This window comes from Podarcis cretensis (assembly GCF_951804945.1).
Source record: "Podarcis cretensis genome assembly, chromosome: 9".
Lineage (NCBI taxonomy): Eukaryota > Metazoa > Chordata > Lepidosauria > Squamata > Lacertidae > Podarcis > Podarcis cretensis.
In genome coordinates, this window is record NC_137178.1 from 75,300,638 (window position 1) to 75,324,056 (window position 23,419).

General features: G+C 48.4%; 1 protein-coding gene across 6 annotated transcripts in view; it reads right to left on the minus strand.

Annotated features, from left to right (window-relative positions):
* Nucleotides 1-8,117: 8,117 nt before the first annotated feature.
* The window catches only part of CSK (C-terminal Src kinase), a 68,528-nt gene continuing 53,226 nt past the window's right edge, over nucleotides 8,118-23,419 (minus strand). For 5 of the 6 annotated variants that reach the window (XM_079991654.1, XM_079991655.1, XM_079991651.1 and 2 more), the window contains exons 6-13: nucleotides 21,299-21,392; nucleotides 21,121-21,186; nucleotides 19,140-19,239; nucleotides 15,972-16,062; nucleotides 14,468-14,541; nucleotides 12,124-12,319; nucleotides 11,477-11,566; nucleotides 8,118-9,476 (exon numbers count right to left, since the gene is read on the minus strand). In XM_079991654.1, the coding sequence (XP_079847780.1) occupies nucleotides 9,294-9,476; nucleotides 11,477-11,566; nucleotides 12,124-12,319; nucleotides 14,468-14,541; nucleotides 15,972-16,062; nucleotides 19,140-19,239; nucleotides 21,121-21,186; nucleotides 21,299-21,392 (894 nt within the window). In that variant the 3' untranslated portion in view covers nucleotides 8,118-9,293. The remainder of the gene's footprint in view (nucleotides 9,477-11,476; nucleotides 11,567-12,123; nucleotides 12,320-14,467; nucleotides 14,542-15,971; nucleotides 16,063-19,139; nucleotides 19,240-21,120; nucleotides 21,187-21,298; nucleotides 21,393-23,419) is intronic. The other variant, XM_079991652.1, reaches the window with a different exon arrangement.

The window sequence follows — 23,419 nt, forward strand, 5'->3', positions numbered from 1 at the left end:
TCGCTTTATTGGCCGAGGGAGCCAGCATACAGCTTCCGGGTCATGTGGCCAGCATGGCTAAGCCGCTTCTGGCAAAACCAGAGCAGTGCACGGAAACGCCGTTTACCTTCCTGCCGGAGCGGTACCTATTTATCTACTTGCACTACTTGACGTGCTTTCGAACTGCTAGGTTGGCAGGAGCAGGGACCAAGCAACAGGAGCTCACCCTGTCGCAGGGATTCAAACCGCTGACCCTCTGATCAGCAAGTCCTAGGCTCTGTGGTTTAACCCACAGCACCACCCACGTCCGTGTGGGGGGGGGGGTATCCACAATTCAAGGGAGACCCCAGAGAATGTCCCCTCCTGGACTGCCAGTCCTCCAAACGTCTGTGGGTGGTAGGACCACCCAGGGCCCTCCCCTGTCAATCTTAACGCTCAAGGTTTCCGTAGTGTAGTGGTTATCATGTTCACCTGACAATCTTAATGCTCAAGATGGTCCGTAGGGAAGAAAGTGGAGTTGCAGATACTTGGGACTGGAGCCAGTTGGAGCTCTAGCCGCCTCCAATTTAGCCCATGAACAAATTGCCAACTAGTCTGGGACTAACTCTCATGTGTTTACCTGGAATAACCCTCCTGCGTCCAATGGGGCTCACCTCTGGGAGAGTGTGCATCGAGTTTCCAGCTGAAGAGAGCAACCCTTTACACGTCTGCTCATAAAGAGGTCCCGCTGGTTCATTGGAGCTAGCCGCCCCCTTTACAGCACAGCCACTGATGTTTACAGTTCTCCTCTAGAAGGATGCACACACAAACAGATTTAAACTTAAATGTGCTAAAATGCCCTGAAAGCTTCCCATCTGTACCCCCTGAATGCATGAGTTGTGTACCACAACGCCCGCCCGCCTAATCTGCCTCTTCTCTGACAGCTCAGATCCTGAAGCCATTGGCAAAGTAGGAAATGCAAAACCAAAGAGCTTTAGGTCATTGAATATTTGTTTAACACTGAATAATTCTTTCTGGTGGAAAGAGGACTATTTTAAACCTCTCCTTGCATGTGAGAGACGCTTCTTTGCAGAGGTGGATTAGAGCCCTGTTGTGGGGGAAGCATCCTATGCGGAATCGCAGGCTAAGTCAGAAGGGCACGAGATGCTTCATCCCAGGGTTGTGGGTTCAAGCCCCACGTTGGACAAAATATTCCTTCATTGCTGGGAGTTGAAAACCCTTGGAGACCCTTTCAGCTCTATGATTCTATGAAACAAATGCCTGTCCCCCTCTCCTGTTTGCCATTTCGTATTTCTGCCTGTGCTCCTGCAAGTGCACCTTAAAGCGAGGACTTCATGGAATAAAGTCACACCTGCTCCCCTCTTTAGCCCTACCTCTACTTCTGGTCCCACCAGAGTAGCGGAGTTTCTCTGCAGGCACATTCTGCAACATGCCACTGGTGTAACAGGAGTGCAATGCAGTTATACTATGCCGTCCACACAGCATCCTGGTTTATTTGTTGTTCTGTGCTGCTTCTCCAGTATTACCATAGGATTGCCACCTGGAGGCACATTCTTGCTCTATAAAGGTAAAAGGTAAAGGTCCATTAGGTCCAGTCATGGACGACTCTGGGATTGCGGCACTCATCTCGCTTTACTGGCTGAGGGAGCCGGTGTACAGCTTCTGGGTCATGTGGCCAGCATGACTAAGCTGCTTCTGGCGAACCAGAGCAGCGCACAGAAATGCCGTTTACCTTCTTGCCAGAGCGGTACCTATTTATCTACTTGCACTTTGACGTGCTTTTGAACTGCTAGGTTGGCAGGAGCAGGGACCGAGCAAAGGGAGCTCACCCTATTGCAGGGATTCGAACCGCCAATCTCTTGATCAGCAAGTCCTAGGCTCTGTGGTTTAACCCACAGCGCCACCCACGTCCCTTTTCTTGCACTATAGCACATCACAAACTATCATGTGCATGTTAGTTTGCCCCAGACTATCAATATTTATAAACATTACTTGGCTGGAGAATTGCATTGCAAAATCTGGAGATGTGTTAATTTGGAAGGATGGCTGTTTGGGTTTCTGTGTTGCCTCAGATAAGGCAAATCAGGTAGACTTACCTATAAACGCAGTGTGACTGGGATCCCTCCCCCTCCCCCACAGCACAAGAGAGAACCTGGACGAGAGAGAACGCCAGCCGTGCAGCTGATTCTGTTGGTGATTTCCTCTGCATGAGACGGAGCTCCTTTTCAGCCAGTCAAGGGACTGTGCAGCCAGTTTATTGAGTAGCACTTGCACAATCACAAATACCCTCAGTCTATGAAAGCTATTCTGGGAACTAGGAACATGTTCCGCCATTGATTTTCCTGCCAGGGAACTGGAAGCAACACATTTTCCACAGAAGGATAGTCCCAGGAGGCCCCACTGCCTTTTTGAGCCTCGCTTGGGAGAGTTCTAGGGCACCACAATAGTCTGTTGCTACAAAACCAGAAAGAGAAAAAGGGGGAAAGGAAGAAAAGAAAAAGGAAGTCATTTTATGGCACCTTCAGGACTAGCGACTCTAACGTAGAAGTCATGGAGCAGAACCCTGGGCCGGCAGGAGCCACACACGGGACGGGAATGAAGAAGCTGTCTTAGAGGAGGGCCTGTCTAGCTCAGCACAGCTTGCTCTCCGGTGCCCAGAAAGTCGGCTGTTGCCTCACTACTACCTGATCCTTCTTAACCAAAACAGGCAGGGACTGAATCTGGGATCAGGCACTTTGGAGAAGGTCCACAGTTCAGTAGCAAATGTTGCAAAGGAAGCTTCCCATCACCTGGTGAGGCTGTGGAACCAGCACCAGGTGTCAGCATCACCTGCCAGGCCAAAGCCCCATCTGGAGATGCTGAGGACCGGACTAGGGACCTTTTGTGCGCAGGATGAGCACTCTACTGGTGAGTTTGGTCTCTCCCCCAACCCCCGCCAGATACAGTAACAGCTGGGACAGGAAGGAAGGAAGGAAGGAAGGAAGGAAGGAAGGAAGGAAGGAAGGAAGGAAGGAAGGAAGGAAGGAAGGAAGCTAGCTGTGTTGGTCCTTAAAAGGGGGGGGCACCCACCAAAATCCACAAATATGCAATAAAGGCATTAGGAGCAACCCAAATACTGAAAGGGGGAGTGCAAGCTTTGAGCTCCAGAACTCACCTGAAATTTTACACCAAATGCAGGGTGTAAGGAGGTAAATAAATTATATCTTGGCTGGATCCTGTAGCCCCAAGGTCTGCATTTAGACTCAGCCTAAAGATGGAGGCCACAGACTGAGTCTGGTACTTGCAGGCATCAGCAGGTTCCCCTAGAAGGATGAAGCAACCGTTGATCCCTGTTGTTGAAAACACAAAGCCTGGTGGTTACACAAATCGCACACGAGACCTTATTAGAGCTTGTTCACAATTGGTCCTAATGAACATGTGGAAGGGAAAAAACATCAACAAATTGCGTCCACTTCTACACACACGTTAAAGTCCATGAGCCTTTTGACCCTGCGCCCTTTGACACTTGAATGTGTGTCTTCAGGACCCGCCCTATTTCCTGATGTCAACTGAGTTCTAATTTCTTGTAAGCCACCCTGGGGCCTGCTGGTAAAGGGCGAGTAATAATGAGCTTTGCATCAAAATGCCCCAGGCACAAACTGGCGCCACTCTTCATTGCATTTTTTCTCTGCGTATTTGTATACACCCAGAGAGACACACATCTTGTAACTGAGAACGACACTTCCTGCATCTGAGGACTTGTGAATCTCTTATACCGCTCTCATAACTTAATATGCAAAGTTGCGGAAATCTGGCTAGTATAAACAATGAAAGCCAACAAAACAGGGTACACTAGCAACATGAGGTGGGCTTTACACTAGGAAAGCTGTTTCTACAATAGATGAAATAATATTTAAGGTGCTTCAAAATCAGGGGTCCCCAAACTAAGGCCTGCAGGCTGGATAAGGCCTGAGAGACTCGTTTATCCGGCCCGCGGTGACCCCTACTGCTGCCACCCACTCTTACCGGCACTGCGCTGCGCGGCTGCCCACTTCCGGGTCGGAAATGGCTTGTGCACATGCATGTTATTTCCAGTGCACATCCTGGTTGGAGGCGGCCCGTACACATGCGCACAAGCTATTTCCGATGCTCCTCTGACCTCAAAGTGCGCCAGAAATAGCATGTGCGCACACGTATGGACACAGGCTCCCCCCCCCTCTGGCCTGCTGCACGATCAGCGCCGGAGACACCGGCCCGAGGTGCAGTAAGTTTGCTGACCGCTGTTCCAGACGATGTAGTACCTCCCTCTTTTTTACCTAAGCCCAGAATGGGAACCTGAGAGGTGGTGGCCAGATGTGGCCCCCCAGTCCTCTCTATCTGGCCCTCAAAACTCTCCCTGAGACACCCTCCCCCCACCCAGCGCTGCTCCACCCCCTCAAGTGTTTTTGCCTGGCTGGAAAGGGTCCTTGTACTCCAGTAATTGCCAGGATTAGGGAGGGGCACCAAGGGTGTTTTGTGTGTGTGTGTGTGTAGATAGTTAAACTAGCCTATTATACAAAATAGGGATGCAGGTGACGCTGTGGGTTAAATCACAGAGCCTAGGACTTGCTGATCAGAACGTTGGCAGTTCGAATCCCTGCAACGGGGTGAGCTCCCATTGCTCAGTCCCTGCTCCTGCCAACCTAGCAGTTCGAAAGCACATCAAAGTGCAAGTAGATAAATAGGTACTGCTCCAGCGGGAAGGTAAACGGTGTTTCCGTGCACTGCTCTGGTTCGCCAAAAGCGGCTTAGTCATGCTGCCCACATGACCTGGAAGCTGTACGCTGGCTCCCTCGGCCAATAAAGTGAGATGAGCGCCACAACCCCAGAGTCGGCCACAACTGGACCTAATGGTCAGGGGTCCCTTTACCTTTACTATACAAAGTTAATTTTTACATTTGTTGCTCTCCCCACTTTTGCCTCCAGCCACTCCCCCCCCCCATGGCATGAGATCACCAGAAGGCTGCCCAATAGGGAATATGAACCTTAAGACTCTATTGACCTGTAAGAGAAAAATAAAACAAAAGATTCTCATTAGGGCCACACCTTTACTAGGCCAACCAAAAGGCTGCACAATGGTGTTGAAGTTTTTAGGTTCTACAGAGCTCTTCGGCAGGTTAGGTAGGAGAGGAAGAGGGTGGGGGGAACACATTGCTCTTCAATGTGGATTTTGGAATTTTTTTCTGGGCAAACATGGCTACCTTTGCTTCTCAGGCAAAGGAAGAAAACCTTTGGTCAGAGGGCCATCTAGTGGCGAAAGATTGCAGACAGCTATGTGGGTCCATTAGAAAAAGGGACCATGAAAACAGTCCAAAAATGCACAAATGCACATTTCCTGATAAATATTTCATTTTCCTTGTATATTGTCGAGGAATTTCACTCTTTTCCTGAAGAACATTCAGCAAAATTGGTCCTCCTGCCAGTCTTTTCCTTTGTTCCATCATCCACCTACAGGACGTGAACAAAAGTGTTTTGTTTAACATTAAGTGAGCTGAAATTTCTCAGATTTTTCTAAGAAATGTTTGAGAACACTCTTTTCCCTCTCCCCATCCAAACAACTGAAGGAAAGCACATGCTGTGGCATTGCATTATTTTCAGTAAATGAACCAAAGTGAAAATTAAAATTGAATTCGGATTCTTGTTATTTCTAGACGAAGCTGTGTAGTGATGGACGTTGCATTTTGGGATCAGGTGAAATGATTTGGGGAGCAGAACATTATAACATTGTCTCCTAGGATGTAGCACAGGTTGTTCGCAAGAGTAAGTGGCCTGATTCAGAAGCATAAGGCTATCAAAAGTATCTAGTGGGCCACTCCATCCAAATGCTTGTTGACACTCTCAAAGAACTCTGAAAGCAGGACATATCCTTGCAGAAGCCATGCTGGTTCCTCTCCAGCAATGCTTGTTCTTCTCTCTGCTTGGTAAGTCTATCTTTATTTTTATTTTTTTTAATATACTATTTATTGTAATTTCAAAAAGGATTACAAAGGTAAGAAAAAGATTAAAGGAAAAAAAAATACAAAATACAAGATACAGAAAAAATAAACACAATTAAAAATAAGTCCATCATTCCATAACTTATCTTTCATTTACTTGTTTCGCTGACCTCCCCACAACCTCCCTTTTTTGTATTCCAGTTCAGTTGGTTAACTCAGCAGATCCTTTCCCTCTTTTTTTTATCTTAATCCCTTATCTTAATATATATATATATTATAACTTTTCTTTCTCGCCTGTTAACAATCCATTTTCACCTACTCCTTTCTAACGTTACTGCTAAGAACCACTTAACTTCATTCCGACATCATTCTAACATTCATTGATTTTACAATATTTATGTAAGTAGTCTTTAAATTTCTTCCAATCTTCTTCCACCGACTCTTCTCCCTGGTCTCAGATTCTGCCAGTCATTTCCGCCAATTCCATATATTCCATCACCTTGGTAAGTCTATGTTTAATCATGCTTTCCAGAGGTTTTTCCAGAGGAGACTTCAGCTAAATTAGCCAGTAACTTCCTAGATTCCCTGGATCCCCATTTCAAAAACAGTGTTGCATTGGCCATGTTCCCATCTTCAGGTATGGTGAGCGATCTTAGGGACTAGCTACCTAATTCTGTTCAAAGGCCAGCAATTTCACAGCAGGCCTCTTGGCTGGGTGCCTCTGGACAAGAGGACTGGAGTAGAGGTGTAAAAGATGCATTGTCCTGGTGCACTCACGGTTTTTCTCTTGCCCACGTGCCTCTGTGAAAGTGCTTCCAGGTGATGCCTCCACACATGGAACCTGAGAAATTTGACAATGCAAACATCCATAGCCCCCAAACTGCAGTTATTATGGGAGGGAGCCTGAAGCAGGAGACAACAGAGGGTTTTTTTGCCAAGATCTATCAATTCACCGTTCACTCACCATTTCAGAAATCAGCCCATTAGTTGGATTATAATCCCACATCCATACAAAAGTTTTCTTGGCTGAACAACCACATTAAAAATCCCCTGATGATTGAAAATGTACCCACAATTAATCAGGCATTAAAAAAAAAACCTTCCAATATAAGCACAAATATAAATCTATATTAAGTACATTACAGTCAATCACATGCTGAACATGAGCCAGCAGCATGATGCAGCTGTAGGAATGCCAACTTGACCCCGCGACTGTGGGAGCCCGAGGCTGTGGCTGCCGTGCAGTGTGCATGGCCCTGGCACTGAAATTTGTGGGTTCCCGGTTCCTTCATGGGGAATTTTGTGTGGGTGCTCAGGCACCCAGGGAGTCGGCACCTATGTGCAGCTGGGTGAAGTTGTGGTGTTGCATTACTGATTGCGGGCAGAGCCACAAACAAGAGTGGGTGGCATTTGTAGTGCTATATAATCCCTCCCCCCGTGCCACCCCATTCTCTGTGTCCCCCCCATGAGGTTCACAGGCTCCTCAACGCAGGCTGACCATTTGGAGCAGAAGTCTCCAATCTTTCAAGGCTCAGGACTCACCTTTAACCTGCAAATGCATGTGGGAACCCGTTTCTTAATTCCTTCGCCCTACATTCCTTGGGGGTGGTGCCTTGGAGGACCCACTCGGGGGTCTTGACCTGGACGCAGGTGGCGCTGTGGGTTAAAGCCTCAGCGCCTAGGGCTTGCCGATCGAAAGGTCGGCGGTTCGAATCCCTGCGGCAGGGTGCGCTCCCGCTGCTCGGTCCCAGCGCCTGCCAACCTAGCAGTTCGAAAGCACCTCCGGGTGCAAGTAGATAAATAGGGACCGCTTACCAGCGGGAAGGTAAACGGTGTTTCCGTGTGCGGCTCTGGCTCGCCAGAGCAGCGATGTCACGCTGGCCACGTGACCCGGAAGTGTCTCCGGACAGCGCTGGCCCCTGGCCTCTTAAGTGAGATGGGCGCACAACCCCAGAGTCTGTCAAGACTGGCCCGTACGGGCAGGGGTACCTTTACCTTTTACCTTTTTTACATTCCTTGGTGGTGGTGCCTTGGAGGACCCACTCGGGGGTCTTGACCTACCAGTCAAAGTCCAGTGGATTTGGAGCCCTGTCATTTCTAACCAGGCAGCCCAGCCTTCTCCTCAAAACCACCCCCTGGTGCTTACAGACGCAGGGAAAAGATGACAACCAAGGCAGGAGCTCATACGTGTTCATATGGAATGATCTTTATTACAGTTTAATCTCACAGTTGGCAGCATTATATGAGCATAAAGCACTAGACAGGACTGGAAAAAGGCCTCTGGAGACAGCATGCAAACACTGTTTTTAAGCAAAGAAAACCCAAAAAACCCAACAGCCGTCCTTGGTGGCTTTGCGGTTTTAAACTTGCCCTGCCTTCATTTGGTTGGGGGTGGGGGGTGAGTTTGCTAAATTTCAGAGCGTGTTCTGTTTTCTTTTCTTCTTCTTTTTTTTAACCTTTTTTATTATTACTTTAAAAAATAAGATTTGCAACTTTAGTAAAACCCAGCAAAACGGCTGATTTCCGGTGCAGTTTGAAATAACATTAAAAGGAACAAAAAATAAAAATAAAAACTGAACAAAAATCTTTTCTTTTTTAATAAAAAAAAGGTGTGTTGTGGGCAGCGGGGGTGGGGTAAAAGATACTGGATTGGTAATTTGGGTATTTCCAGCAGTCACAGAAATACTGGGAGGGGAAGAGAAATCCCTCTGTTTCCCACACCTCATGGGGGTTCCCTCCCTCCTCCCCCCCCAATCTTCCCATTGTTTTGGTGCTATGTGAACGTCTTACATCTCCCCATGAAAATGGGAGGCATGGAGGTCTGGTTCTGGGGAGAAAGTCAAAGGGGGAAGGAAGGATGCGCGGCGGGGGGCGGAGAGAGGCGCTTCTGTGAGGAGGGGGTCAAATGGGGGGGAAGTGTGGGGTACATGCTACAAACAAACAGTCAGGGTCTCTCCCCGCTATAAGAGAACCGGGATTCCTACAGGACCAGGAGAAGATTTTGGGGTCTCCCATATTTTCTCTCTCCCTCGTGCGTCTACTGGTGACCCCACTGAAAAAGATATGGGGGAGCCTTTTCCACGGAGGAGGAGGAGGGAGGAGAAGCCGGACCCCCACCCCACCCCCCACCAGCTGGGGCACGGGGGTGGGGGGTAAATATGCACACAGTCCAATATGTTTCTCTAAATACAGTCCCTTGAGTGGAGGAATTCTGCATTCCTGGAGGGGTGGGGAAGAACCGCTCCCTCAGCCCCCTCGCCCGTTATCCCCAACCCCCAGACGCATGGGCGTGGGAGGCGGGTCGCAGGAAGTGGTGGAGGAAGAGGTGTGTCCAAGGGAAACCCCACCCTCCCGCCCACCTCACAGGTAAAGCTCGCTGGCTTTGATATGCTCTAGCTGTTCCCGTAGTTGGTGGAAGGCGGGCCGGTGTGCGGGGTCCAAGGTCCAGCACTTCTTCATCACCTCGTAGACGATCTGAGGGCAGCCGTCGGGGGACTCCATTTTGTACCCCTTCTCCACGCGAGGGACTACATCCTTCAGAGGCTGCAAGGGGTGGGAGGAGAGGGAAACAAGATGAATTTGAGCTCTTAATGCAGAACATGCATTATATGACCTAATAAGCATTACTAAGATCTGATGGGATGAGGCTCATGACTGAAATATAGAAATTGAGGGGTATAACCTATTCAAAAGGAATAGATCAAACAGGAATGAAGGAGTAGCAGCATTATAAAGGATGTGTACACTTGTGAAGAAATCCATGACCTGGAGTATGGAAAGCAGATTAAGAGTATATGGGTTAAAACAGGGGTCCCTAAACTAAGGCCCACGGGCTAGATAAGCCCCGAGGGACTCGTTTATCCGGCCTGCGGCACCACCCACTGCTGTCACCCACTCTTACCGGCGCTGCGCAGCTGCCCACTTCTGGGTCAGAGAAGCACCGGAAATAGCACATGCGCAAGCATTATTTCCGGTGCACATCCGGGTCGGAGGAGGCCCGTGCACATGCCGTTTCCGGTGCTCCTCCGACCCGGAAGTGCGCCGGAAATAGCATGTGCACAAGCGTATGGGCACATGCTCCCCTGCCCTTCGGCCTGCCGCGCGATCGGTGCTGGAGACAGCGGCCTGAGGTAAGTTTGTTGACCCCTGGGTTACAAATATAGGAGAGAAAGACAACAGTGACCTTACTGTGGGGGTCTGTTATAGATCACCAAGCCAGGCTCGGATGGTGCCTTCCTACAGCAGAGTACCAAACATTCAGAAATATAGTAGTCATAGCAGACTTCGACTACCCTGATATCCATCAGAACTCAAACTCTGCCAAGAATATAAGGTCCAACAAATTCCTCCATTGTCTCGCTTACAGTTTCATTTCCCAGAAGGTGGAAGATGCAACAAGGGGGCCGGCCATCTATCCCGGACCTCGTCCTCACCAACAGGGAGGAACTGATTGACGAAGTCTAAGTACTTGGAACCTTGGGAGGAAGTGATCGTACCCTTTTGGGTTTGATGAGACAGAGGCAGGGAAATCTGAGCGTAGTCAGACATGCACTCTGGATTTTAAGGCCAATTTCAGAAAGCTTAAGAAACTGCCGGGTGATGACTGGCAGAATCTGGTACCAAGGAGAAGAGTCGGTGGAAGAAGATTGGAAAAAATTTAAAGTTTATCTTCAAAAATATTGTAAAATTAAGGATTGTTAGAAAGATGTTGGAAAAAGAAAATTATGTGGTCTTGGCAGAAATGACATAAAGGTTTAAGTAAAAATGAATTGGTGAAAGAGAGAACGTAAAATTATAGCATATTAAGACAAATTATTAAGATAAAAACAAGGTTGGAAGGATTTGCTGAAATAACAATTTGAATTAGAATACAAAAATGGGAGGTGTGAGGAGGTCAAGGAAATAAGTAAAGGAAAGAAGGCTATGTAAAGGTTCGAGGTATTTTTTATTTTTTATTTGATTGTATTATTTTTGTCTTTTTTATTTTTCTTTTTTCTCTTTTTTCTTTTTGTAACCTTTAAAATTTGAATAAATATTATTTAAAAAAGAAAAAAGAAACTGCCGGGTGAGATCTCATGGTCAGAAATACTCAAAGAGAAGGGACTCCAAGATGGGTGGGAGTTTCTTAAAGGTGAACTATTTAAGACACAAAAGCCGAGAATTCCAACAAGAAAGAAAAGTGGGGGACATGTAAAGGAACCACTGTGGTTGCATAAGGAGCTTTCAGATGAGCTGAGATGTAAGAAAGCAGCGGTGTTGTGTGAGCAAATGCTCACATGTGCCTGAGGGATGCATGGGCATTGTGGGCCCGGCAGGTGAGCTGGAGGGGTGTGTGCAGATAGGCCGCAAAGGGTGAAGGAGTCCCAAAACAGCTGGAGGGCCAAGTTTGGCCATCACTGCCCTAAGGCAACTCAACTGCTATGAGAAGAGAAGGCAGAGCAAAAATGCACTTGCTGCAAGAGTTGGCTGCAAAAAAAGGAGGGGAGGGGCAGGATCCCTGTCGAAACATCAAAAGCCGCCCAAGCTGAGCTTCCGTCACTTACAATTCTCGGATAAGGCACTCGCCCAAAGGAGTAGATTTCCCAGAGGAGGATCCCAAAGCTCCAGACGTCGGACTTGGTGGAAAATTTCTGCTAAGAGAAAGGAAGTCCATCGTTGAGGGAAATGGTTCCTGGGGGTGGCGAGATACTCCCCAAGCCTGGAGATCATCACACTTGCCTCTCACCACAGCGGCGAATTTGGGCTCTCAAATTTCAGCAGCAGCACCTCTGCTTCTTGCACTCTGCTCCATAGCACTGTTTGGGTGCCCCCCCCCCACAGCATAACAGCCAGCGCAACCAAACCAGTCACGCTGTGTCCTAAAACCATCTCTGCTCACCACCCTCTTTTTAGGGAACTGGGTTTTAGCACTTTCCCAAAGCCACCAAATGCACCCCAAACTACACCCAGCCTCCTCTGCATAATAGGAACTATTGTAGCTCATGACTGATCCAAGTCCATTTTGCAAATCACGCTCATGCCGGCCAGCAGGGGGTGGGGCCTGGGAAGGGGCACACCCGCCCCCCGAGAGTCAGTCCCAAGGGCTGAAGAGAGGGGGAAGGAGGGCGCCGCTTGCCCCCCAGTTTGAGGTTCATGCCTGTGTCTGTGATGGCTCAGGGCCCCCCCAGGTCACCCCCGTGTTGTGCCACACCTTTTCTCTAAGTGCTTCCGGCGCCGTCCATTTCACTGGCAGCTTGCCTGTGTCCTGCGTTGATGAGGCTTCTTTCGTCAGCCCGAAGTCACTGACTTTGGCAATGTTGTCTTCCGAGACCAGGACATTCCGCGCTGCCAAGTCCCGATGGACGAAGTTGTTTGCCTCCAGGTACGCCATGGCTTCACAGACGTCTCTGTGTGGGGAGAACAGGCAGGCAAGACTCAGGAAAAGGAGCTGTTGCTCCAGGAGATGATGCCAGCGCAGAGCTGTCTCCCTGCATGAGCCTCCTGGCAGCCAAGACGTGCGAGTGAGGCTCTGCTCTGAATTGCAACTTGCAGCACAGGTTGGATTGCAAAGCAGGGCCTGTTTCTGTGGTGGCCCCCAGGATTTGGAATGCCCTGACCACATTCTCTTTCTTTGTATGTAGGACCAAAATACCCTTTACCTGGTTCTGCTGCTGTTGTATTCTGCACTGATTATTTGTGTTAATTAGTGCTTGCATCTGTTAAACCGTTGCATAATCCTATTTATTTTATTTTTTACGTGAAAAGTAGTGCGGGCATTTTAAAACTGAATGATTGAAACGTTATCATTACAGGCCGTAGTTTTGACACTGTGATGAAAGGCCCATCAATCACCTGACATTCAAATCCTTCCCAGCATCTCCTTATCCATTTTCCTCTGTTTTAAGCTCCTGTGAACACATGCTATCACCCCCAAGAAGATTCTCCTGTGCTTCTAGATGCGTCCTCCAAATGATTAGCTGGGAAGCTGCCTTATACCAAAACAACAACAGTTGTTTATTTCTAACAACAACAGTTATAAGGTTGAAGCAACCTCAGCGTCAGAGTATCTGATGAAGTGTGTACAGTGGTACCTCGGGTTACAGACGCTTCAGGTTACAGACTCCGCTAACCCAGAAATAGTACCTCGGGTTAAGAACTTTACCTCAGGATGAGAACAGAAATCGTGCTCTGGCGGCGCAGCGGCAGCAGGAGGCCCCATTAGCTAAAGTGGTGCTTCAGGTTAAGAACAGTTTCAGGTTAAGAACGGACCTCAGGAACAAATTAAGTACTTAACCCGAGGTACCACTGCATTACACAAGAAAGCTCATACCTTGAAAGCTTATATTTAGTTGATCTTTAAGGTGCCACTGGAATTATTAAAAAAGATTTTTTCATCTTGTTATTTATTATACCAAAACAGTCCATTACTTCATCTAGGTTAGTTCTGTCTACACTGATTGGCAGCAGTTCTGCAGAGTTCCAGGCAGGAGTGTCTCCCAGCTGCCATTGGGACTGAACCTGGTAGATCTCTGCATGGAATACATGTGGCTCTTCGCTGTAATTTTAAAACCAGAGTGTCTGGCACTGTATAATGCTGTGGGCAATAGATTAAAATGCATGGATTTAAGCCTCAACAGGTATTCAAGGTGGGCCACAGAATGCAGTAAGAGAATGCGGAGCTGCAAAAAAGGCAAAACATTATCTGAAAAGTATACTAGCAATTTTTTATCGCTGGCCAGATGCCAAAAATGTACAACAGGGACGAGGAACAAGCAGCCCACAAGCTAAAACTGGCCTGGCCAGGGTTCTTATTTGGCTGGCAAGGCTGTTTTCCCCAAACCATGCTCACATCTGATGTTGCGCATGGTGCCCAAGAAGCACTCAGCTGTCAGGTGCTTAGGGAAGTGTTGCGCTAGGAGCATTGGTGGGTGGACATGTCAACCCACCTGCCAACCATGTGATGTTATGCCCCATCCACCCATCAAAATTGTCCCATTGGGGTGGGGCTAGGTAATGACCCAGCTGCCAAGGTCACAAAACAGTTTTCTTGAGGGTGTGGTTGAACATTCCTCCTCCAGCCGAATTTTAAAGGGGGTCTCATTCCAAAATCATGCATGTCCATGCGAAGACGGTAATGCTGACACATGGTTTTATGCGCTGCCAATCTGCCCTCTGTGCAGACATTTACATAATCAACCCGCCACCAACATCTCATCCAGAATGTGACTTTTCTCCTTGCGGATCAAGACAAACTGGTGACTGAAAAGACAGCAACAGTTCTAACAACTGCCAATAACATAAAACGGTTGATCCACAATGATCCTCCCTTGACTGTGTGACTTTACATTTAGCTTTTTGCAATTTTATCTGCTTAGTGATGTTTGCATACGTTTGTACTTGGCACCCAAATTGCAATGGTTGGTGGCTGTTGCAAGTATCTCTCTGTCTCTATTGATCCATCTGTCTACACACAAACAAGTTCTGATTGTTGTTTTGTGCAGGCACAGATCCTGCCAGGTGGGTGTGTGGCCTTGTCTCGCCTGTGCCATACTTACAAGGAGAACTTCAGCAGACATTCTCCCCCTAGCACAGACCTCCCTCGGGAGCGAAGGTAATCGACTAAACTTCCCTGCAGAAAAAGAGAAGTGGGAAGAGAAGGGTTAATGCCACAAACAGGGTGGGGGGGGTCAAGTATGGAGCGCAACTCTCAGCCCATTACAAGTCTGGTCAGGGGTGTTTTTTTCCAGCTAAGCAGAGGCTGCAAGGCACATCCTGGCCTCACCAGCCGGCTCTCTCTCTCTCTCTCTCTCTCTCTCTCTCTCTCTCTCTCTCCTTAGTCACCAAGGCTTCTTTTGTTACACAAATTTTAAGGTGCATACATAGGAGGCCCTCCCCCCCCCCCAAAAAAACCCCAATCCTTCACCCTTCAAAATTAGGAAATATTCTCTGAAAAAAGACACTTTATCTGAGTACACAGAACCTTCCCAAATCCATCTTGGCCTTCTTAATAGCCCCGGATATTTTCTTTGCAGAAGAAGGAAGCATCTTGGGAAACCCTTCCCAATAGTTCTTTTCACTTGCAAATCGTTTCCAATCCTGTAAACAGACAAACCTCTTGGAATGAATGGGCTACCCCTCTGCAAAACTGCTATGGCAAGTATCTGTTATCTTCTGGGTATGAATGGGGTCGGCCTTTATGGTACATAACGTTTCAAAAGAATGGCCCAGACTGGCAAACACAATCAGGTATATTGACAGACAGGGAACAAGCCACATTCTCAACTTTCTGTTGCAGACAGCCTTTTTCTGGTATGATACTTTTGGGTGGTCTTTGGCTAAGGAGTTGGGAAATCTCTAAAGCCTTTAAAAGTTGTTACGCACTCGGTATTATAGGCGAGGATATTAATAGGCAAGATGTTAAATTGTTTTTATATGCAACAACTGCGGCAAGAGTATTGATAGCCCAGAAATGGAAACAAGAAGAAATTCCGATGAAAGGAGAATGGCAGACAAAATTAATGGACTATGCAGAATTAGACAAAATGACAGGAAGGACTTGAAACCTGCGGGACCAGAGATTTACAGAAGATTGGAAGAAATATACGAACTATTTGAAGAGCAACTGTAATCAACAGATTACGCTAGTAGGACTACAAGAAATTTTGTAAGAAGAAATGTATGAAGCATTGCAAAGTAGAGAAAGAATAGAAACATTAGTTATGAATTAAATGTAATTGTGGAAGTAAGAAATGTATATTTAGTGCATAGATTGGAAAATTTTCAGATGTGATTGATGGAAGTCAAAAAAATGGTATAAGATATGAAAGTATGTTTAATTACTGTTGAAAATGATATGTTGAAAAACTAATTAAAAATTATTAAAAAAAAAAAAAAAAGTTCAGTTCACCATGTTTTTATACAGCAGTCGTGCCCCCCGACCTTTGATCAGGCCACGGCCTGGCCATGGGTCCTGCTCAGCTGCTGAAAACTGCCTGGTAGGGTGGCTCGGCCTTTTGAGCACCCCTGGCCAGCAGCCCCAGGGCGGCACCAGCCCCTTACCTTTGCCATGTACTCTGTGACGAGGTAGAGGCCGCCCTTCTCCTCCACAATCACCCCCAGCATCTGAACCAGGTTGCTGTGCCGGAGCTGCCTGCAATGAGATTGGCCGGGGAGGGAGGGAAGAGAAGGTGTCATCCACAGGCCACTGGCTGGTATCAGAGGCAGCGCAGTGTAGTTGTAAGAGTGTCAGTCTAGGAGCCCTTCAGACCAGGGTTCAAATCCCCACCCCACCCCACTCAGACATGAAGCTTACTGGGTGACCTTGGCCCAGTCACCACTGTTTGAGGAACGCTCTCCCCAGGGAGGTTTGGCTGGCACCTCCATCACACACCTTAAGGCGCCAGGTGAAAATATTCTTCTTCAACCAGGCCTTTGGCTGATTGTTATTCTAACAGCCTTTTAAATGTGTTTGTGGGAGGGGGTTTATTGTTTCGTTTTGTTCTATTTATTTTGTGGTTTTATCCTGTATTCTTGTCTTGTGAAACGCCCGAGATCCTCATATGAAGTGCGACATATAAATTTAATAACTAAATAAATGACTGGTGACACAGCAGGGACACTGCAGACATCCAAGGGCCCAAGGGAGGCTGTGGCCTCCACGCCTTTGTGGATCCTGCTCCCAAGTGTTGGGGGGCGTTGGATACCCCAAGGAGCCCTGCCTACACTCAGAAGAATGTCAGGAAGGACACTACGTTTCCAAACACAATTCAAAGTGTTGGTGCTGACCATTAAAGCCCTAAACGGCCTCAGCCCAGTAGACCTGAAGGAGCGTCTCCACCCCCATCGTTCTGCCCGGACACTGAGGTCCAGCGCCAAAGGACTTCTGGTGGTTCCCTCACTGCGAGAAGCCAAGTTACAGGGAACCAGGCAAAGGGCCTTCTAGTTGGTGGCACCCGCCCTGTGGAACGCCCTCCCACCAGATGTCAAAGAGAACAACAACTACCAGACTTTTAGAAGACATCTGAAGGCAGCCCTGTTTAGGGAAGCTTTTAATGTTTAATAGGTTATTGTATTTTAGTGCTTTGTTGGAAGCCGCCCACAGTGGCTGGGGAAACCCAGGCAGATGGGAGGGGTATAAATAATGAATTATTATTATTATTATTATTATTATTATTATTATTATTATTATTATTATTATTCTGCCCTAGACCAGAGTTGGACCCCTGGTCCAGCGAGCTCCAAGTTCCAAGCAAGGCCTGGTAGCAGTTCCCCGGAGGCTTCAGGTGCAAATCTTTTCCATCTCCACTTGGAGATACCATCGTGGACTGAACCTGGGATCTTCAGGGTCTAAGCCATGCAGAAGTCAGACTGGAGCCCTGGAGCCCAATCCTTTATGGCGCCCAGCACCCTTCTCCCAACTCTTAAGCAACCCGGATGCTTACTCTGGGAGAAATCCCATGCGGACCTACTGACTGGCTCTTGCCTCCATCCTCAGTGCTATCAATCTCACTTCCTTGGGCAAACCTCCGTGTCAAGCTGGAGCCCTGCAGATGTTGTTGGACTCCAACTCCCGTTCATAGAATCCTAGAAACGCAGAGCTGGAAGGGACCCCAGGGGTCATCCAGCCCAACCCCAGGAATCAGAGCTAGAGAATCCTCGACAGATGGCCAGCCAAGCTCTGCTTAAACTCAGCCAGCATGGCCAATGGCCAGGGAGGATAGTTGTTCCCAGCACTATGCCAGTCTCCCTTGGACGTTTCTGTCCTTCACCTGATGATTCGGCCCTGCCTGTTTTTTAAAGAGACAGACAGAGACAGGGAGAGGCTGGACCAGAGGCAAAGGCACCCTCATCTCTGAAGCCAGCTGCCTCAAGGAAGAGAGACAGCGTGGTGCAGTGGTTGGAGAGATCCTGCTCAGCCACAAAGCTCCCTGGGTGTCATTGGGGCCAGAAGAAGAAGAAGAAGAAGAAGAAGAAGAAGAAGAAGAAGAAGAAGAAGAAGAGTTTGGATTTGATATCCCGCCTTTCACTCCCCTTCAGGAGTCTCAAAGCGGCTAACATTCTCCTTTCCCTTCCTGCCCCACAACAAACACTCTGTGAGGTGAGTGGGGCTGAGAGACTTCAAAGAAGTGTGACTGGCCCAAGGTCACCCAGCAGCTGCATGTGGAGGAGCGGAGACGCGAACCTGTTTCACCAGATTACGAGACTACCACTCTTAACCACTACACCACATTGGCTCTCCAGTACTCTTGCCTGTCACCCTAGCCTACCTCACAGGTTTGTTGTGAGGATAAAATGTGGAGGACTAGAACTATGTCCTACCATCCCGATCTCCTTGGAGGAAAGAAGGTAGGGTGATATATAAATAAGCAGATCATCACCCGACGTCTCAGGCTCACCTCGGCAAGGCTACACCAGGACAGTCTGTGATGGCGGCCCTCAAAGGACTCCCTGCACACACACCCCAGAGCCTCCGCTTCTTTCGGGAGGCCTCTGATCCCCCCAAAAGATACATATTTTTCAGGACCCACCCTATTCCCATGAGTGCAATTTGTTTTTAACTGGGTTTTTAAAACAGTAACACCCTAGAGGTTCCGGGCCCTAAGGAAGTCAGATTAGCCTCAACCAGAGCCAGGGCCTTCTCAACACTGGCTCCGGTCTGGTGGAACGCTCTGTCTCATGAGACCAGGGCCCTGCAGGATCTGATTTCTTTCCGCAGGGCCTGTAAGACAGAGTTGTTCCGCCTGGCCTTTGGCTTGGAGCCAATTTGATTCCCTCCCCCTCTTTCCTTTTCCCTTTCTCCTTCTGTGATGGAACTCCTATTTGGGGACTTCCCTGGCTTTTTTCTGGCCCACGTAGGACCAGTCTGGATAGTTGGCCTTGGAGAAGACTTGACGTTTTCATCCCCAAAAAAGGTTTTTGATTTGAGTTCCTACTGAAAGGAGGCTGCATTTTAATGTTGTATTTTAATCTTGTTTTTAAATTGTATTTCAATCAATTGTTTTTATACTGGTGTTAGCCGCCCTGAGCCCGGTCTTGGCTGGGAAGGGCGGGGTATAAATAAAATTTAATAATAATAATAATAAATAAATAAATAAATAAAGGGCTGCCACCAGCCCTGGGACCTTAAGGCGAAATAAAACGAATCAATGAAAATTATCCCTTAAGCTTCTGCCATCATCAACGTGCCTTTGTTCTCATGCTGGGCTCCCCCCCCCCCCCAGCACTCACGTCATCACCGAGGCCTCGGCCAGGAAGGCCTGGGCGGTGGCATCGTTCTTGATGCACTTCACGGCCACCTTGTTCCCATGGTAGTCACCCAGCATCACATCTGGAAAGGAGAAGGGCAATCTGAAGGGGGGTGCAGGGCTGGGAGACGCAAGCGCAGGTCAAGGTCCCTTGAACCCAGCACCCTGCTTCCAGGGAACAGCAGCCAGGTGCCCCCGGGATGGGTCACAGCGCAGGCCATTGAGCGGCCCTCTCTTCTACCTGAAGCTGAGGTTTGGGCAGGTAAAAGGGCTTCTTCGCACAGCACAGAGTTAAACAGTGGAACTCCCCCCCACATGAGTCCCACTAGATGACTTTAAAAGGGAAATGGACAAATTTCCCTTAAGGCTGTCAATGGCTCCTGGCCAGGATGGCTATACTGTGCCCTCCACACTCAGAAGTACTAAATGCTTCTGAACAGCAGTTGCTGGAAGCCACAGGAGGGGGAGGGCCATTGGCTCTCACATAGCTTATGTCCGGGGAGAGAACACCAGTCCACAGCCCGGTCCCTTTCCCTTAAGCGAGGACATAGGAAAGGTGCCTTACACGGAGTCAAATCACCTTGGCTCAAGGTGGTTTTACCCTGAGTAGATAGATAATTTATTATGGCCAAAGACCAGCTCACGTAACATAGCACAATAAAAACAGCGTTCATAAAGATAAAATATACAATCGGAGCAGAATGTAGCAATAGCTCATGAGTTAAAACTGAGATATATACATACAGTGGTACCTCGGGTTAAGTACTTAATTCGTTCCGGAGGTCCGTTCTTAACCTGAAACTGTTCTTAACCTGAAGCACCACTTTAGCTAATGGGGCCTCCCACTGCCACCGTGCCGCCAGAGCACGATTTCTGTTCTCATCCTGAAGCAAAGTTCTTAAACCGAGGTAATATTTCTGGGTTAGCGGAGTCTGTAACCTGAAGCATATGTAACCCGAGGTACCACTGTATACCCATACAACTGAGATGTGGGCTACTTCAGCATTTCCCTAGTGAGGTATTTTATTCTAGAGGATGATTTGTGCCTGCGAATCTGGGCGCAGAATCTGGCTACCTGCCAGGTCTTGTGATCTTTGCCTAAGAGGAGAGAATTAAGTTTAGACTTGTCTGAAAGTTCGGCGAGCCTCTTCAGCAAAGGATTAATGGTGGCTCTACGGATCTCAACATAAAAAGGACATCTAAATAATATATGTTCGGGGCTAGCTATTTCCCCTAATGTGGAGGTGCAAAGTCTCTGTGCGTACGGGACTCTTCTATAGGAGCCTTCCAGAACCGGTGAGGGCCAGGCTGAGCTTCTAGCAAGAGTATTTACCCTGACTAGAAGCAGCTCTGAGGTTTCAGGAAGGGGCCCTGCCCACCTGAACAGGGGACTTTTTGAGTCTGAAGTGGGCCCTCATGAGCTTCCGAGGTTCTTAGCTGAGCCTGGCTCAGGAGAACTTTAAAAACCCAACAGCAGGCTGGATCAGACCCATGGCCCATCTAGTCCACCATCATCTTCTCACGGCAGCCAACCAGATGCCTGCAGAAGACCAGCAAGCGGGATTCGAACACAAGCCCTCTTCTCTCCTGTGGCTTCCAGCAACTGGTATCCAGGAGCATTGCTGTCTCTGGCCGTAGAGGCAGAGCACAGCCATCATGGCTAGCAGCCATCAATAGCCCTCTCCACCATGAAATCTGCCTAATCTTTTAAAGCCACCTCTAGGTTGTTGGCCATCATGCCTCCTGCTGAAGGGAGTTTGGTAGTTTAACTATGTGCTGCATAAAGAAGTCCTTTATTTTATCTGTCCCAAATCCTTGAGCATTCAGCTTCATGGGATAACCTTAAACTTTGACCATGACCCTTAACAGAGCCATGGGGGGTGGGGTGGGGGGCCTGACTTCCCCAGCTGCCAGGAGAAGAAAGATCTCCCTGCGCCATCACTTGCCATCACTGCCCGACTCACCTCCGAACTCCCCTTTCCCGATGATCTGCAGCAGTTTCAAGTCCTTCATGTTGAGGGACCACCCGCCTGGAAGAGGGCAGAGATACAGAAAGGGAGAGGAAGTCAAATAAGCCATGCGCAACTCCCACGGGAGCCCAGCCCAACCAAAGGGCCTGCCCAGTCCTGCTGCCATGCTCACCGCGTGAGAACTCGTCCTGAGCAGCCACTGTGCCCTCCATGACCTTTGGCTTGATGAGGCGAGTGCAGAGCCCATCAGGATCCGAGGTGTAGTGCTGCCAAGTGGATCGGGGGGGGGGGGACAGGGGGAAGAGAACATCAGATCAAACCAGAGTCCAGCACCCAGATGCCGCTTTCCCACCCAGAGGAGCAGGCTGGCTTGGGTGCTGCTGCTCGAAGGCACCCTGAACGCCTTCTCGCAGGGCGTCCACCAGGCCTTTACTGAGCACCAGCCCTGAGCACCTCTGCAAAGGAGGACTGGCCCACTTGACATGCTCGCCAAGAGGTGGGATTGGACTCGCCGCGGCGAACGGAACTGCTGAAACCCAGGAAAGTGCCGCTCTGACTCTCTGAAAAGCACATGCTTCAAAATAAGACTAAGAGCACATACTGATATAGGAATGTATTAGATAATATGTAAAGAAATATACAGGGATGCGGGTGGCGCTGTGGGTTAAACCACAGAGCCTAGGACTTGCCGATCAGAACGTCGGCGTTCGAATCCCCGCGACGGGGTGAGCTCCCGTTGCTCAGTCCCTGCTCCTGCCAACTTAGCAGTTCGAAAGCACGTCAAAGTGCAAGTAGATAAATAGGTACCGCTCCAGCAGGAAGGTAAACGGCGTTTCCGTGCGCTGCTCTGGTTCGCCAGAAGCGGCTTAGTCATGCTGGCCACATGACCTGGAAGCTGTACGCTGGCTCCCTCGGCCAATAAAGCGAAATGAGCGCCGCAACCCCAGAGTCGGCTACGACTGGACCTAATGGTCAGGGTTCCCTTTACCTTTACCCTTACCTAAAGAAATATACAATAAGAGTACATTCATTTGTAAATAAGGAATATACAACAGGAAAGACAGGAAGTCTAGTGTGTTGGTATGTATATGATTGGGGGGGAATTGTTTTTGTTTTTTCTCTTTGATCTTTCTTTTTTTTGTTTCATTTTCTTTCTAGGTATACAAAATTTGTAGATAATTTATGTATACATGTTGGAAATTACATTATAGTAAGTCCTGTAATGTAATATGACAACGCTTACCGATGTAATATAAGAATGTTAACAAATAAATAAAATGCAAATTCAAAAAAGAAAAAAGAAAAGAAAAGCACATGTTCCACCACCTGGTTGCAGACCCTTCGTGCAACCTCCTCTCACAACTGCAGAGCTGCCACATCGGAGTCGAGTGACTCCTGGCCCAGAAAATGACCGCCAGAGCAGCGGAAGGTGGCCCTTGAGGGCAAGTGGGTAGCAGCAGCACCAACCTGAAGGAGCATCTCCACCTCCATCGTTCTGCCCGGACACTGAGGTCCAGCGCCGAGGGCCTTCTGGCAGTTCCCTTGCTGCAAAAAGCCAAGTTACAGGGAACCTGGCAGAGGGCCTTCTCGGTAGTGGCACCCTCCCTGTGGAATGCCCTCCCACCAAATGTCAAAGAGAAAAATAACTTTTAGAAGACCTCTGAAGGCAGCCCTCTTTAGGGAAGCTTTTAATGTTTAATAGGTTATCGTATTTTAGTGTTCTGTTGGAAGCCGCCCAGAGTGGCTGGGGAAACCCAGCCAGATGGGCGGGGTATAAATAATAAATAATAAATTATTATTATTATTATTATTATTATTATTATTATTATTACCTCTGCTGCCCCCACTTGCCTTCTCACCTGAAGTCAGCGGTCCCTGCCTGTTGGCTGCCCTCCCCCCCTTTGCTTCGGTGTTGCTTTTGCAGAACTTACCCAGGAGGCGGAGGAGGGTGGTAAAACTAGAACTGGCAGCTTACCATTGTTTCCCCCCCACACACTTTCCAACAGCCACCACAGTCCCAAAGGGACAGTTCTGCAAGCTGCATGCAAGAAAATCAGCAAGCAATCTTATGGCCAGATTTCTTGCGCTGGAAGTCTCTGAAGCAAATGCGGCCCTTCCAGAGGAAAAGGGCGGGGGGCAAAAAGATAAGGAAGAGGAGGAGCAGCCCAAAGGCAAAAACATGGAAGCTGGGCAAGGTGGGAAGGAGTTTGGGGTAGAATATCCCTACTAGGTATCTCCCTACTAGAGAAACCAACTGGTTTCTTTTTGCTGTGCTTCTGACAGCAGCTGAAGA